Source organism: Chaetodon auriga, chromosome 6 (genome assembly GCF_051107435.1).
Source record: "Chaetodon auriga isolate fChaAug3 chromosome 6, fChaAug3.hap1, whole genome shotgun sequence".
NCBI classification, from domain to species: Eukaryota; Metazoa; Chordata; class Actinopteri; order Chaetodontiformes; family Chaetodontidae; genus Chaetodon; species Chaetodon auriga.
Genome location: NC_135079.1, coordinates 10,361,345 through 10,376,417, shown reverse-complemented (window position 1 = coordinate 10,376,417; position 15,073 = coordinate 10,361,345). Strand labels below are relative to the sequence as shown.

Below are 15,073 nucleotides of genomic sequence, written 5' to 3'. Positions count from 1 at the left end.
AACAAACAAAAAAACAGTCTTTACTGTTTTTACTTTAGTAAGCAGGGAACAAAGTCTGTGCCAGAGGTCACTGGTCTAGACGCGGGTGAGGAAGCTCAGATTGAGGCTCGCAGGGATCTGGATGGTTTCCAGAGCCACAGAGGAGGGCGTGAAGGTGAGAGTGACGGAAAAGATCTTCTTGGCGTCCATCATCAAGGTGGATGACTCAACTCTGTCTTTCAAAAGGTTCTAAAATGTAAAACAAAAAGCAGATATAGTGGAACAAAGCTGATAAATGCTATGACTATAATATTAAACACAAGACTGAGTATAAAAGAGAGCTGCATTCTTACTCACACCTACAAAACCGACTTACTTTAATAGTTGTGATGAAAGCGGTTGACACTCGCTCCTCAAATTCAATCACTGGGGTGTATAAGGTCAACACTTTCACAATCTGTTTAAGACAAGCAGACAATGATGAAAGCACAGTCACACATTGTGTCTACAGCTTCAGAAGGGTGAACAGTTACTGATGCTACTGCACCTGTGCTGTGGTGAGGGCGGTACACATGTTGCAAATGGCTTGGGCGTCTGCGTCAGTCTTCTTCTTGATCTGTAGAAGCTGTGCAGCCTGTATGAGAGGCTCCAGAGTCTCCTTAGCACCGCAGTCTGCCAGCTCCCTCTCCGTCAGCCACTCCTCCAGCTGCCAAACATTGTACCTGAAGCCAGAGGAACACACAAACAATTCAGACTGGACCAAGGTACTGTCAAGCAAGATCCAACCGAACATCAGCTCTGTGAAACCAGAGTAAAGTTGATATTGAGTGAAGATTTTGCTGCTTCTGGAAGACGTTTTTATTCAGCCTAATGATTTAAAATACTATGTTAGGTTTCTTTAGTTTAAAATATTATCTCTTCTAATTTGACACAATACTATAAAGATGCACATTGTCTGCCAGTCTGTCCAGTGGGTGAAAATTTGCTTGATAATATAGGCAAGGATGAACACTCTTCAATCCATACTCTCCTGTCCCTCTAATTTCTCCAATGACCATTCTGTGCTGTACCTGATCTGCAGGCCTTTGCTCCAGGAGCACATGTCCTTCCGCAGGAGCAGGTGGTTGAGTGTGACGGCACAGATGATGTAAAACTGCTGCTTGACGATCTGTTTAATCAGGTCTGGATCCATCCCGTGCTGACTCATGGTGGTGTGGAAGTGGCTGAGACGCTGCAGGAGGACTTCCACTGTAACAGCCCCCTCCTCTGGGAAACTGGTGCTTCTCTTCCTCAGGCCCGTTGGTTTGGACCCCAAAACACCCTGAATTGCCTCGTGCTCAAGCATGCTTGCAACTACACATAAGACACAAATTGAGAAAAATACACAACATGTACTTCTGTTATGGTTAGGCTGCTGGAGAATGGCATGTTAGTTTATGTAAGATTATGTCTCCTCACCAATCAGAGGCTGCAGGACGTTCTCCATGCATTTAATGAGCTGGCGGTAGATTTGGATAGCTAGATCACCAAAAACCTGCTGGTACTCTGACAGCTCAAAGTTGGCCAGGCAGTGCTCGTTCTGCTTGGCAGTGTTGTGCGTCATGATGACCTGGTATAAACAGGTTGGACAGGCATCTTGGGTTCATTAAGGGACATGCACAGCTGTAATCGTAACTCTGGCATCAAAGCCTACTCAGGCATACCTCGTCTCCATTGTACTGCTTCAGACAGTGCATTAATCTGCACGTGTTGGCCAGCCAGAAGGACACCACATCAAAATCATTTCCTCTCCTCTATAGGAACAGTACACAAATTAATTCAAAATAAACACATCACTCACTTTCTTTACTCAAGGCAATGTGATATACTCCACCTTAATGACCCCTTTGATGCTGCTGATGGTGGAATTGAGCAGAGTGCTGACTCTCCGGTCATTATTCACACTGTCTGCATATCGTAGGCACATAAAGATGATGTATGCTGGAAGTCCAGGAATGAAGCTGACTGCTACCCCGCGAGGCTTCAGGTCTGAGAAGATGAGAATATTTCAAAGCAAACTCATAAAATACTTTGTCCTCTATCTTTAAACTATTCTAAAAATAGATCAGAAAATTATTTGCTCTGAGTGAAACAGGTTGAACGTACCTACGATCACATTCTTAAGCAAGCGGCTCTCATCACCCTCCTTGTACTGCAGCATGCCCTGGTATTCTTTCTCTTTGCGGGTGATGTTCACTGCTCTCACAGTGTTCATCAGAGCGGCATTATTCTTTTGCTGAGCACTCGCTGAACACAAGACACAATATAAGAAATCACAGGATTAATGCTGTGCTAATATATCAAACACAATCTATGAACGCAGTCAATGTGATTACCTTCAAAATCTTCAACTTTTTGGATGTAAAGTTTGAGTTGTTTTTTCAACTTGCGTATGGTTTTGTCTTGTTTCTCCTGCTGCTCCATAAGCTCCTACAATTATGTAAACATAACTTTCATGCAAGGCACAGGTATAGATCCAGTAATACACAGAAAAATCTGTTTATTTTGAGGGAATTGTGAAACACTTGCATGTTTTCACTGTGCATTATTGCAATTGCAATAATTGCATATCAACAGATAAAAGGCAGAGTGAGAGATCTGGCAGACCCACCAGGTTTTCATTGGTCAGCCGTGTCATCTCATGCTTCAGGCTGGCCTCAATGCGGGCATCTTCAGACAGGAAGAGGCTCTGGGCCAGCAGCTTCTGCTGTTGATCCTTCTCATTCTTCAACTTGTTCACCTCCTCAAGCAGCTCTGTGTACTTCTCATTGTGAACACGTTCCTGCTCCCGCATCTGGAACTCCAGAAGTCTGGAGGATGGAGGGATGGTACTCAGTTCATATGGCATGAATGTGCTTGAACGTACCAACCAGCTACAGCATACTGAGACAATGGAGTAGAAGCGCTGCAGGGTCTTTATGGTGATCACATACAGGTGCTCTTTGCATACTTCAGGTGTTATTTCATCATGGGAAGGCCTCATTGCATGGGTGCCTTATGGTTTTAATAAAAAATGTAAATTGCAAGTCTCCTTGAAAAATGATTCTGTAGTGTGCCTTGAACCATTTTTCAAGGAGACCTGCATTTTACATTTTTTATCAAGGCCATAATAAACCCATGCAATGAGCCCCTCACAAGATCAAATAAACTACAGAATATTATATCATCACCTGTTGGTCTCTTTCAAGCCTTCATAAGCCAGCCACAGCTCTCCATCCTCATTCAGTGTATGGATGTCAGTGGATCTGAGGAGCAGCATCCAAGAATTTAAATAACACTTCACTGTATCACCTGATGGATTTAAATTGGAGTGGGAGCCACGTGGTCTCACCTGTCAACATCTTGAAATGAAGGAGTTTCAAGATCTAATTTCACACCTTCCCCAAGTGCAGAGTCCTAGGTGACAGTTCATATGGGATAAATTAAATCTAGGTACTATCAGATGTCTGTTGAATGAATATATTAAACATAACAATGTATGTTGTTTTCTCACCTTATGTTTAAGAGCCTCTTGACGGACCATGTGTGACCGGAGGAGCAGCACTTCCTCTTTTCGCATCTCCAGCTCGTCATTGGAGGAGCTGAGTTGGTCCAGCAGTATGTTGTAGGGCAGAGAGCCAGGGGCAGGGGGCATCATTTCACTGTTCTCATTGGTCAGAGACTTCCGCAGCTCAGTTAGGTCCTGCTTCAGCTTCTTGTTCTCAGACTCCAGCTCTTGCCGCTGCATTAAGACATTTAGAAACATAAACAAATCAAACATCTAGAAATGATTTTTTGTCCCCATTCACAGTTCAGCTACAATAAAACTACAAGCGACAAGAGAAAACATTTTTAAGGTACATTAATGGGATGATTCTTTCTGGACATCCTTTTTTTTGGGATGTTGAAAGACATTATGCTTGGATCCAAATACTTGTACCTGAGTAAGTCATACCTTCAGTTTTTCCAAGTCCAGGTCTGCTCTGCAAACAGCCGTCTGCTCCTCCACCTGCTTTTTGGAAAAACATACACATACTGTAAATATTAACCAGTCAATCACAAACATCAACCAAAAAGGTAGTATCTTATTGATACAGAACTAAGAAACATTCAGAAACAAGACTGGTGTTTCAGTCCATACTTTTTCCTTTTCTTGCTGGACTTCTTCTTTCTTTTCCAGCTGCTGCCATAGTGTCTGTTTGTCCTGCTCCAGTTCCTTCAATCTTCTCTGGAGTTTCAGAAGGACTGGCAGATCCACAGTCGACTGGGTCTCATCCTAACAATTTAACATTTAACTATTCACAGTAATCACTGTACAGTAAATGTGCCAATATTGTAATTGAAATGTCAGTGAAGCTGCTATTCTCTCTGAATATGGATACAACTGTTATACATCCACCTTTCAGCATACAGAGGGTGAATATTTCAGACTCAATAAGGTACATTTTGGGCAAAGTATCACATTGAGGTGATTCTGATAATGCACTGTGATATTGTGTCATTTTCTACATTACCTCTGTTTGTAAAGGGCTGTCTTCTCCCTCAGCAGAGCCTAAACTCAGACTAAACTCAGATGAGTTACTGCTGTAGTTGGAGTCTCTCCTCTTGTGCCCAGATTTGTTTGAACTCTGGATAGGTGTGAAAAATAAAAAATAAAGAAAGTCCACATATGTTACAGGAGAAGTAAGTAGCCAGACATAAACTTGCTCTATCATGAGAAACATTTTTGTGATGTCACATGTAATTTTTGGTGCAGATAACTGGTTTCTGTCCATGTAAAACATTTACTACTGAACTTTTTAACAGAAGTGATTCAGGTTTGTGACTCTATCTTGTAAATAACAAACATGGTTGCAGTGTCAACACTGTGACAAATCAGCTGTTCCTCACAATGCTGAGATTCATCTCTTCCTTCAGGTCTCTGTGCCGCTCCTCCAGATGCAGGTGTTCACTCAGCAGATTTTGGTAGCGTGAGCGTTCATCAGTTAACTCCTTCTCCATCTGCTTTATGTTCTCAACGTTGGTTTTAACATCTGAAACAAAACAGTTTTGTTATATTTACTCATTGTAAATGACACCATTATTTAAGGACTGTGGAGGTTTGAGGTGAACTGCTCAGTACCTGATAACTGTTGGGCTTGTTCCAGGATTAGTTTATTCATTTCATCTTTGTCTCTGTTCAGCAAGCTGTTCTTCATATTAAGCTCTTCTACCACCTGATTGTGAAAAGAAGCAAAACCGTGTGTTTATTTATTTCTATTCATTGTGGCTTTTAACATTCTAGAAATAAAAGCAGAGCGAAATAACCTTCTATGTTCATAAAATGACCAAAGGGCAGCTTCTACTTTCTTAAAGTTCCTATTTTGCATTTCATTCTGTCCTTTTGTAACTCAGATGTTTCCCAATGAATCTTATTATTATACTCCATGAGCCACCATGTTGAATTTGTGGAAACCTAAAACCTAAATGCAGGACGGCTCCATTCTTTCCTGAACATTTTCAACAAGCAAAAATAATTAAGCAAAGGAGACTACAGCTTAAAGCAGCAAAATCACAGTGACAAAAATACACACAGTGAGAAAGAAAGAAAAAACACAAATTCAATCTGAGCTATGAACGCTGAACTAATTAGCGACAAAGCCTGGGGAAAATGAACAAACCTCTGCTCTACTGCTTAGTGTGGAACAGTTTGGTGGTGTGACGCACAACAGAATCTTAAATGTCAATGAGGTTACTTATGTATCTCCACCAATGCTAAGTCATTAATTCCACCTATTACCGTTCCAGATACTTAAAGACAGAGCACTATGTGTAAAACTCTAATGAAGTTGCCTGGCAGGCAAGTTGGACACATTTAGATGAAGTCTAGTAGGCCTACCTGTTGTGTCTGCTCCTTGTAGACCTTTGCATGCTCCTCCAGGTCTTCTTTCTCCCTGCGAGTGCTTTCCAGCTCATGCTGAAGGAAGGAGAGCTGCTCCAGGAGCGAGGGAAGTGTCTCTGCCTTGGCTCTGGCCTCCTGCTCTGCTCTAAGTAGGTTTTTGATCTCTCTGCTCTGCTTCTCTCTCTCCACAGAATGGGTCTTCTCCACAGCATTCAGCCTCTCACTGAGCTCTCTGTTGTCTTTATGCTGCGGGGGGGAAGGGGGGGGGGGGGGGGGGGGGTGATACACACACATGTTGTGCATGTGATACAACCACTCCCAATGACCCAGTGTTTTTCCCACAAGTTATCATGGTAGACTCCAGAGTAAACAACTATATCACAGACAAAACTGGCTATCCATACTCACCTGCTCGTTTATCTTGTGTTGTAACTGCATAATCTTGTTTTCCATGCCAACATTGAGTTTCTTGAAGTGCTCCACAGAGCGCGCCTCCACTTTCAGCTTCTTTAATTCCTTCTTGGCCCTCATGCGACGTACACAGCTCTGCAGCAGGATGATGGCAGCCAGGGTGCGTCTGTAATGCTGCCTAGCCAGCCAGCCTCTCATCCATTTCTGGATGACCAGAGCCTTTTGCTCAAACATCAACTGTGAAAAGAAAGACACATGAAATATCAAGCTTACGTGTGAAAATTTGTAATGGTGTTAGAAGGGGTAGTATGAAAACCGAGAGGCCATTTATACGATTAGTTCTTCATAAAAAGTGCTCATGCTTTTTAAATTAAATTTGTGTATGTGAATGACCTCAGCTGACAGGAAATAAACATGGGACCAAGCTGTTGCCTAATAATACAATTTTAGTGAGTTACATAAATTCGAAACATTTTATTTTAAAAAAGTGTAAATTCAGTATGAAGATTGTCAGAATCCTACACAGCAATCAAGGTTTAGGAAGTGCAAACAATGTGCTGTACTGTTATAACAACGCTTCCCTGACTCATCAGTGTTACTACTGTAACCTGGGACATCTGAGCTTCCTTTGAGCTGGAGATGTTTCATATTATGTTGAAGAGGCACTAATTCCTGTTTTCTTGGTGGCACCTATTAAGTCCAGTTTTGGCAATCGCAATATCAACTATCAAGTTCCTCTATGGGTTGAGAAAAACCATAAAAACACCCAGCAGGCAAATTAAAATCAAGGCTGATCTTAATATTTCCTTTAACTGGAACAATGTTGATAAAATCTGATTTTGCCTACAAAACCTTACAAGTGTGGAGTTATAACATTTAATTTCTAGAAGGATCTTCTTTTTTTTTTTTTTTTAAATCAAGCATGTCATTACCTTATAGTACTGCTTTTTAGCCATGTAGGCCCTCAGGAAGCACTGAATAGAGATAGCTGCAGAGCGCTGCTGCTGGTAGCGTCTCTTTGTCGCCCACATGCGCATGTTCCGCTGAATGACAACAGCTGCTCTGGTTCTTCGCAGAAACTTAACATAACTGACAGGAAAATTAAACACGTAAGACATATGCTCGAGCAGTGTATTTTAATTCTGCTGTTACTGTTCAATGTCTCTACTCACCAGCGTGCCTGGTGGCCCCGTACATATCTCTGTATGGTGACAGCCGATTCCCTCATCCTCAGGTACTTTTTGCGGGCCAGCCAGCAGCGGATAGTCTTCTGGATGCGGACACAAGCCACGCGCAGCATGTCAGAACGCAGCTTCTCCAGGTAAGCCACCTGACCAGCTCTGAAGAAGATCTTGTTTTTGCCAAACTGATACTTATCCTGATCCTAAAAGCAAAACAGAATACACAGCAGCGTATAGTCTATAAGTATACAGAAGAGACATTAAATTTGTTATTGGCCCATGGGAATGCTTTTACACATTTCAGACAAACCTTTATAAGTTTTTCCAGGAGATTTTTGCAGGTTTGCTTTCTATCAGGAAGCACATCCTTTTGCTTCATGAGGACCCGATAACGGCTAAAGAACTCCTGATAAGTCCATCTACAACATTAATAGACATAAGAATATAAATAACTTTCACAGCTCTATATATTATAAACATATAATGATGTGTTCAACTGCCCATGACACTATGTTCTCTCGATGCGGTTTTCAATATTCTACCTTGACGGGAAGCCGGCTGCTGAGATCCGGATTGTTTCAAGGATGCCACATGCTCGAAGCTGCTGCACTGTCCTCACAGGGTCCAAGCTTTATGAAAGAGAACATACAAACGCCTGTTACAAAAACAGATGTATATCTGTTCATCTGTGTTTTATGCGATAACTGTGTGAGACGGTAGAGTGAAATCATCCTCCTCACGTGAATGAAGTTTTATGGTCATTTGGCTTGATGCAGCGTACATAGTGAGGAGTTGTGGCATTTAGCGTGTCCATCAGCAAATGCAGAGACTGTCGAAACTGAGTAAAAAGACAACAATAAATCCTTGATTGATGACTAAATGGGGAAATACATAAATTGTAATAAATGTACTTAAATATTCCATTTAAATGTCCAATATCATATTCTGACTGAGTTACTTATAAATCATCCAGCTGTATATTCTTTGGTGTTGTCTATTTCCTTAAAGGCAACTGAGCATAATGAGCAAGAAAAGTATTGAATTAAATATTATCTCTCCACAAAATTATTACTAATTAGAAATTTCCCCTGTTTTTTCATGATGCTGAGAAGTGTATGACAAAGTATCACGCACCAAATGTCATGGTGGCTGCTCTTCATGCTCTCACCTGCAGCCCAACAGTCTTCTTATTATCCCTCTGAGCTTGACCAGCCCTTCCAATAACACTGGTGCGCTTCTTAGCAGAACTCTGGGCCTTCTCATCATCCTCAAAAAGCTTCAGCAGCAAATCAAACTGAAAAGATCATTTTCCAGAGATCAGAGTGGAAAAATGCAAAGATATTTTTGAACAGCAGATGGCAGCACCTTCAATCTGAAAGTGAAATAGTGGCTGTACTTCCTCCAATAGTTAAGGTTGAACAATTCCAGGGTGTGTGCCCAGGGACTTGCAACACAAAATACAGTTCACAATCATTTGCTTTTAGTTAGTTAGGAAGTGTTGACATTGAACTCCTTCATCCTCCACAAAGAGAGGTGACGGACTACTCAGTGAAAATACAATAAAACAATTTAGAAACTATTTCACCTTGCTATTTTTCAGCACATTTATCTGCTCCTCATTGACTGTGTCCTTGTTTTTCTCCAGGAAACCCTCACACTGGTACTCCACCTAGGCAAAAATGACAGGTCACACAGTGTTCTTTGGCTAAGAGAGTAAAGGTCATATCCATCATTCAGAGTCTGAAGTAAACTGATTAGTATTGCTCTAATAAACAGAATCATGTGGGGAAGGCACATAAGTCTGATTTTGCAAAGCAAGTAACTACGCTTTCACACTTTCACAAGACTCTCTGCGGGTGCTCTTGGTTAGAAAACCTGAGTCATTCATCCATCCACAGACCACTGAGACACAACCCCACCTCAACGTGACATACAACTGTGTTTCACCTTGTCTGCAAAGTGGTGGATGATGAAAGCTCTATTTGATAACCTGGGTTTATCAAAGTGAGCATTCTGCTTCAGGAGAGTGTTGTACATTTTCTGGGCCCATGAGTCATCAGAGCCTTTGGGCATCTATGGAAAGAGGAAGAGCTGACACATCACTTAGTCACGGCCTTACTCATTACCTCCAAATATAGTGGAGATTTCTCCAGTGGAAAGTAGCTGAGCAGAATTTGGGTGAAAAAAACAAATAAAACTGGCATTTTACCTTGCACTCTTCATCCAGAAGGTCCAGGACACCCAGCTTGGCCTCAATGAGATTAATGCACGGCTGGTTGTCATAGAAGTCAATCAACGTCCAGGGGATCTCCTCTTTCATGTACTCCTCTTGCTCCAGTTTGAAGACATGCTGGAGAGAGTGATAGATGACAATGATTCACATGCACATTTTGACTACAATGAACATGTTGAGGAGGAAAAGACACATACCTGATTGAACTGTTGTTGAAGCTTTTCATTGGCATAATTGATGCAAAACTGTTCAAAGCTGTTGATATCAAATGTTTCAAACCTGAGGAAGAATACAGAATGAAAACATGTCTGGTCATCTAGCGAACGCAAACGGTGAAACCACAAACCTGGAGATAAAAACCTACCCGTAAATGTCGAGCACACCAATGAAGGAGTGTTGTTTCGCTGCCGATTTTAAGGAACCGTTAATTCTGTCCACGATCCAGCTGAAGAGTCTGGCATAGATGTGTTTGGCTAGAGCATCTCTGCCATTGACCGCACTCATTTTGGAGACAGACTTGACGTAGGTTTCTGTGGTCGTCTTGAGTTTCCTGTGACATAACCAGTGGGCCATTTCTTCACAGGGGACCCCCATCAACTCACAAAACACCACCAGATGCACATTACCTGGCTGGAAATACAGAATAATATTGATTTTATACGATAAAGACCAACACATCCTCAATATAATATTCCGACATAAAATTAAACAAATATACAAGACAAAATACTCTCTTGTTGTGTCCATGGGTAATCAGTGTTTACCAAAATGCTGCTTCTGTCTGCTGACTGATCTTTCACTTCCACATTGCTTAGATGGAGAATAGCTGCCAGAATTTGGTAAATTGCCATTTGATCACTTTCACTGATCCCTACAGTGAAAACAGAACAATAAAATAATAAATGATCAATCAAATCACGTAATCCATAAACAAAAAATGTACACGTACAACCCAAACCCGATTTCACAAAAGTTAAGATGCTGTGTGAAACATAAATAAAACAGAATGTGATCATTTGCTGATCCTTCCTGACATACACTCAATAGAAAACAGTACAAAGACAATATACTCAATATTTTACCTCATCAGCTTCATTAATTTTTGTAAGTATATGATTATTCTGAATTTGATGCAGCAACATGTTTTAAACAAGTTGGGACCGGAGCAACTAAAGACTGGGAAAGATGTGGAATGCTCCAAAAACACCTGGGTAACAGGTGATAGTATCATGATTGGGTATGAAAGGGGCATCCTGGAAAGGCTCAGTAAGTCACAAGCGAGGATGGAGAGAGGTTCACCACTTTGTAAACTCATGATTGTATAAAGGATGTTACTACATAGACTCAGAACCATTTGTAAAACTGTTGTCAGTGAATGCAGTTTGTTTGTAAAGGACTGCATTCTGTTTTTATTTATGTTTTACGCGGCAAACCAACTGTTGGAATTGGGATTGTACAGTACCGTCCATTCAACATGTAAGGGCAAACCTTACTGAAAGTCATTCAACACTCACCTAACAGTGAGAAAGCCCTCCTGGTATCACACAACTCTTTGGCATCATCCACTCCATCTATGGCAGGGCTCTGACCCTGGTTAGTACAGTGGAAGTCATCTGCGCAACCTTCAAACATTAATCATATAACATGTTGCACTAAATAGACTGTTAGAACTGCAACAGATTTTTTTTTAACTGTTTCAAAATCACACTAAAGTGACAACTGATATTTAGTGACTCTCATACCTAACTTGAAGGCTTTGAACTCTGGTAAATGTGACGAGGCACACAGCTGGTAGAATATATGGTAGTTCCTTTCTCCATGGGCCTAAAAGTGGCGCAAACTGACGTAAAATACACAAGTGGCACAAAGACATTCTGTAAAATTGATAACTCTAACTGTCCATGCATGCAGGCTGACAATGAAGTCATCAAATCTGAGACAACTGCTTACCAAATCCCAATACTATCTTTTTTAGTCAAGGGTCAGGCAGGCTAAAGTGCATGTTGTTTATGTTGTTTGTTACTATGTTGCCAAGATACATGTTAGATACACATGAGAGTGTTTCAAATCAATCAACACAGATGATAGAAAGACAGAAAGTGCCACATTCGGACACTGAGGGTTCTCATCTAAAGACATATCAGTTAAATCCATATGAATGAAATTTACCTGAAACACAACTCTAGACTTTTCCAGTAAGTAGGTTCTCATGTTAGCCCCAGTTATACAATGCTTCTTGTCAAACCCAATCTCAATGTACTTCCCAAAGCGACTGCTGTTGTCATTCCTTGTTGTCTTGGCATTCCCAAGGGCCTAGACGAATCACATAAAAGGGTTTCAGGAACCTTTGTCATTTTAGAAGTTTGTCTTGTTTTCCTGCTGTATTAAATGTTACCTCCATGATGGGGCTCGAGGCAAGGACTCTCTCCTCAACATTGGTCTCACCAGAGGAGCAGCTGACCGTGGCAAAATAACGCATGGCGTATTTAGCAGAGACGGTCTTGCCAGCTCCTGACTCGCCACTCACTATAATAGACTGGTTTCTTTCATTTCTGTGTAAAAAGATGTTATGACAAAGAGACCGAATATCAGCTAAAACAAATTTATCAAGGAAATTAACATTTCATCTGCTTTAAGATGTTTTTGATCGGGACATGACAAGACCTGGCCATCTGTTTGTATGCTTCCTCTGCTACTGCAAATATATGGGGGTCCATGTCTCCCATGTTCTGCCCACTGTAGGCACTGATGATGTCAGCTTCATAGATAGGCAGGCTCTCATAAGGATTGATGGCAACCAGGACGATTCCTAAACACCACAAGGAGAAAAATCCTCAGTTACATTCAGGCAGTATAAACGTATGTTAGCTGACATGGATTCAAATTAATGAATTGTGAACTCTGACTGTAGTTGTTTTGTGTGTATTATTTATACAAAATTCATGTAATATATTTCAGTGCACTGGTTGCAAACCTGGGGCTCTTGACCCCCACTAGGGGTCACCAAAGCTTCAGGGGGGGTTGAAGGCCTTCATATTTTAAAGGGATGTAAGAAAATCCTTTTAAAAAAAATGTAATTAAATACAGTAGCCCTGTATCTCAGCATTTCTTAAATTAAGTTTAGATTATATTTTCTGATGTAAACTTATCTAATAAGTGCCCTTATCGTTATTCAATAACGATAAGGGCACGGTGAGGTCCTACACACAAGCTGTAGTCATAGAGTCTTCACACTCTGCCCAACAGCCTTGTCCTGCATTAGAGAAGTACGCAGTTCAAACAACCGAAGAGCTAATAGAACAATGGCCAAGAGTCAGGGCGAACAAAACACTGAATTTATCAAAAAAAGAAGCCTATTAAGTATGTATGATTGTTAAAAACTACAGAGAATTGCATAAAAAGTTCCCAGAAATACCTGGAAAACTGATGCAAAATTCACAGGAATTAATCTGCTCAAAATTCATCCACATCACTCATTTTACAGAAACTTCCTACAGCTCCTGCATTCACTATTTGGGTTACCCGTAGAGTTTCTCAGTCGTTCTGTACTATTATTGCTCTGCATTGAAATAACCACCGTTTTAGTGCATGTTCCTTTAAGCCACAATCATCAGCATAATGTACCGTAGATTATATCTGAGCATACAGTGAGCCGGGCTCCAAAGTCTACAGTGACAGTGATAGTGTGAGTCAAAGGAGCTGAAGCTCATTACCACAGTACGTGTAAATCAATTTGGAGTCCATAAAGCGCACTTTAAGGTTGTGGAGCACTGCAGGCTCGTGGAGGTAGCTGAGAGCTGTGAGGTCATTTTCCCCCACCAGGATGTCAGGGTTTCTTAGCGGTGGCAGGTTGTTGGTTTGGGGGTCTGTTTTGTATTCCACCTCCTAGAAAAACACAAGACATACTTACTTTATGAGCCTAAAGATAGCAAGAAAAAAACAAGCATTAGTTACACTTTATGTTGAAGCTAACTAGCAGACACTGAGCTCAGCTTGATCGTGTTCACTCATGATACTCTGGACATAATTCCCTGCCAGAAGTGCATGCCCAAACTCGACATACAGCTGCAGGTAGAAACAGCGCACAGTGAAAAACCTTCAACCACACACTTTTCATCCATCAGTCCACTTACGGTGAGACCGAAACATTACATTAGCTTCCTGTATTCAAAGCGTTGCAGAGTTGCATGAAGAGGCACAACGTGTTCTGTGGTCTTGCCTGGGAACCTCTGTGCATTTACCAAACATCACAGCTGCCTCCAATAATCCCACAGCACACAGAGATTTATGAGGCTCCATTGCCAGCACAGAAATGTGTGCATGGCTCTCGGACTGAACACCACACACCCATTTCCACCTCAGCGCCTCTACCTCCCTGTGTGTGATTATGTGTGTGAGGCATTTGCCTGTCTCACCGTGCCATCATCCAGCTGCAGAGTCAGCGTCAAGTCGCCAGGAGTGTAATCTTTGATAAGCTCTGCTGACTTCCACACTTCTGCTGCATCTGGGAGCCATACACGGGCATACTGATGGGCAGAGGGGAAACCGGGTCAGAGCCATTCAACCACTGCATTAACAGACTTTAAGAAAACTACAGCAAAAGAGCACTGACATGGACCTCAGGAAAATGGCAGGGTAGCTAACCCAACATAAAGCCAGCAGACAGCAGTATAATGCGGATGGATACGGGGCATTTTATGTGGCAGACACAGAAAAGGGCAATAAATTAAGACTTTAAAAACCTTGAAGTTGTTCAGAAAACATGTCTAAGTGACTGGCACGGGTAAACCACTGTTCTTGACATAAAATTTACTGTAAGTGAACCAACGTTAGCTTAAGAAAACAGTTGAATGAGTTGGAAAACCGACACGGGCTCATTCACTCCGGCAAACCTACCTTAGAGTACAGTTCAGAGGCTGCCATGTCTTACGGTTCGCTCCCTCACAAACTTTCTCTGCCGGCAGAAAGAAGGTCAAACATTTCATTGACTCCGGGGCAGAAAACACGAACTTTTCTGAGCTCCTCTCCGGGGCTCCGTGGCGCGCGCTCAGCTGGAAGGATTCAACTGTTGCTACGACAGTTGACAGTCAGCTGCGCGTGCTCCGACACGTTGAGCTCTCGTGCGTCTTGTGTGCCTCCCAGCGGCCAACGCGCGCGTGTCAACTAAGCTCTCTAAAGGAGGAGGCCGTGGAGTTGTCAACGTCAGTGGCCTTCGCATCCTTTAGCTGCTTAAGTAGAAGTATTAATACTGTAAAAATAATACTCCATTACAAGTAAGGGAAATGTTTGGCGTTTACACATGCAAAATGACTTAAGAGTTACATTTCTGTCAATACTTATTGATTAGTGATTGACTGAGTGCTGGGTAGT

At 41.8% G+C, this 15,073-nt stretch overlaps 1 protein-coding gene across 1 annotated transcript; it reads right to left on the bottom strand.

Moving 5' to 3' along the window:
- Positions 1 to 29: 29 nt before the first annotated feature.
- LOC143321962 (unconventional myosin-Va-like) lies at positions 30 to 14,705 on the bottom strand. The gene is made up of 40 exons (XM_076732758.1): positions 14,600 to 14,705; positions 14,119 to 14,229; positions 13,417 to 13,588; positions 12,368 to 12,512; positions 12,099 to 12,255; positions 11,873 to 12,016; positions 11,446 to 11,527; positions 11,218 to 11,325; positions 10,468 to 10,574; positions 10,068 to 10,333; positions 9,901 to 9,982; positions 9,680 to 9,820; positions 9,418 to 9,543; positions 9,056 to 9,139; positions 8,639 to 8,764; positions 8,211 to 8,308; positions 8,013 to 8,099; positions 7,781 to 7,889; positions 7,462 to 7,673; positions 7,222 to 7,378; positions 6,287 to 6,526; positions 5,876 to 6,124; positions 5,120 to 5,213; positions 4,888 to 5,030; positions 4,512 to 4,625; positions 4,139 to 4,273; positions 3,953 to 4,009; positions 3,512 to 3,739; positions 3,350 to 3,414; positions 3,189 to 3,263; positions 2,630 to 2,828; positions 2,355 to 2,448; positions 2,125 to 2,265; positions 1,853 to 2,007; positions 1,683 to 1,772; positions 1,438 to 1,588; positions 1,050 to 1,332; positions 527 to 701; positions 356 to 436; positions 30 to 228 (listed from the first exon to the last, which is right to left on the bottom strand). The coding sequence occupies exons 1-40, from the start codon at positions 14,624 to 14,626 to the stop codon at positions 76 to 78; spliced, it is 5,463 nt and encodes a 1,820-aa protein (XP_076588873.1). The 5' UTR covers positions 14,627 to 14,705; the 3' UTR covers positions 30 to 75.
- Positions 14,706 to 15,073: the final 368 nt, after the last annotated feature.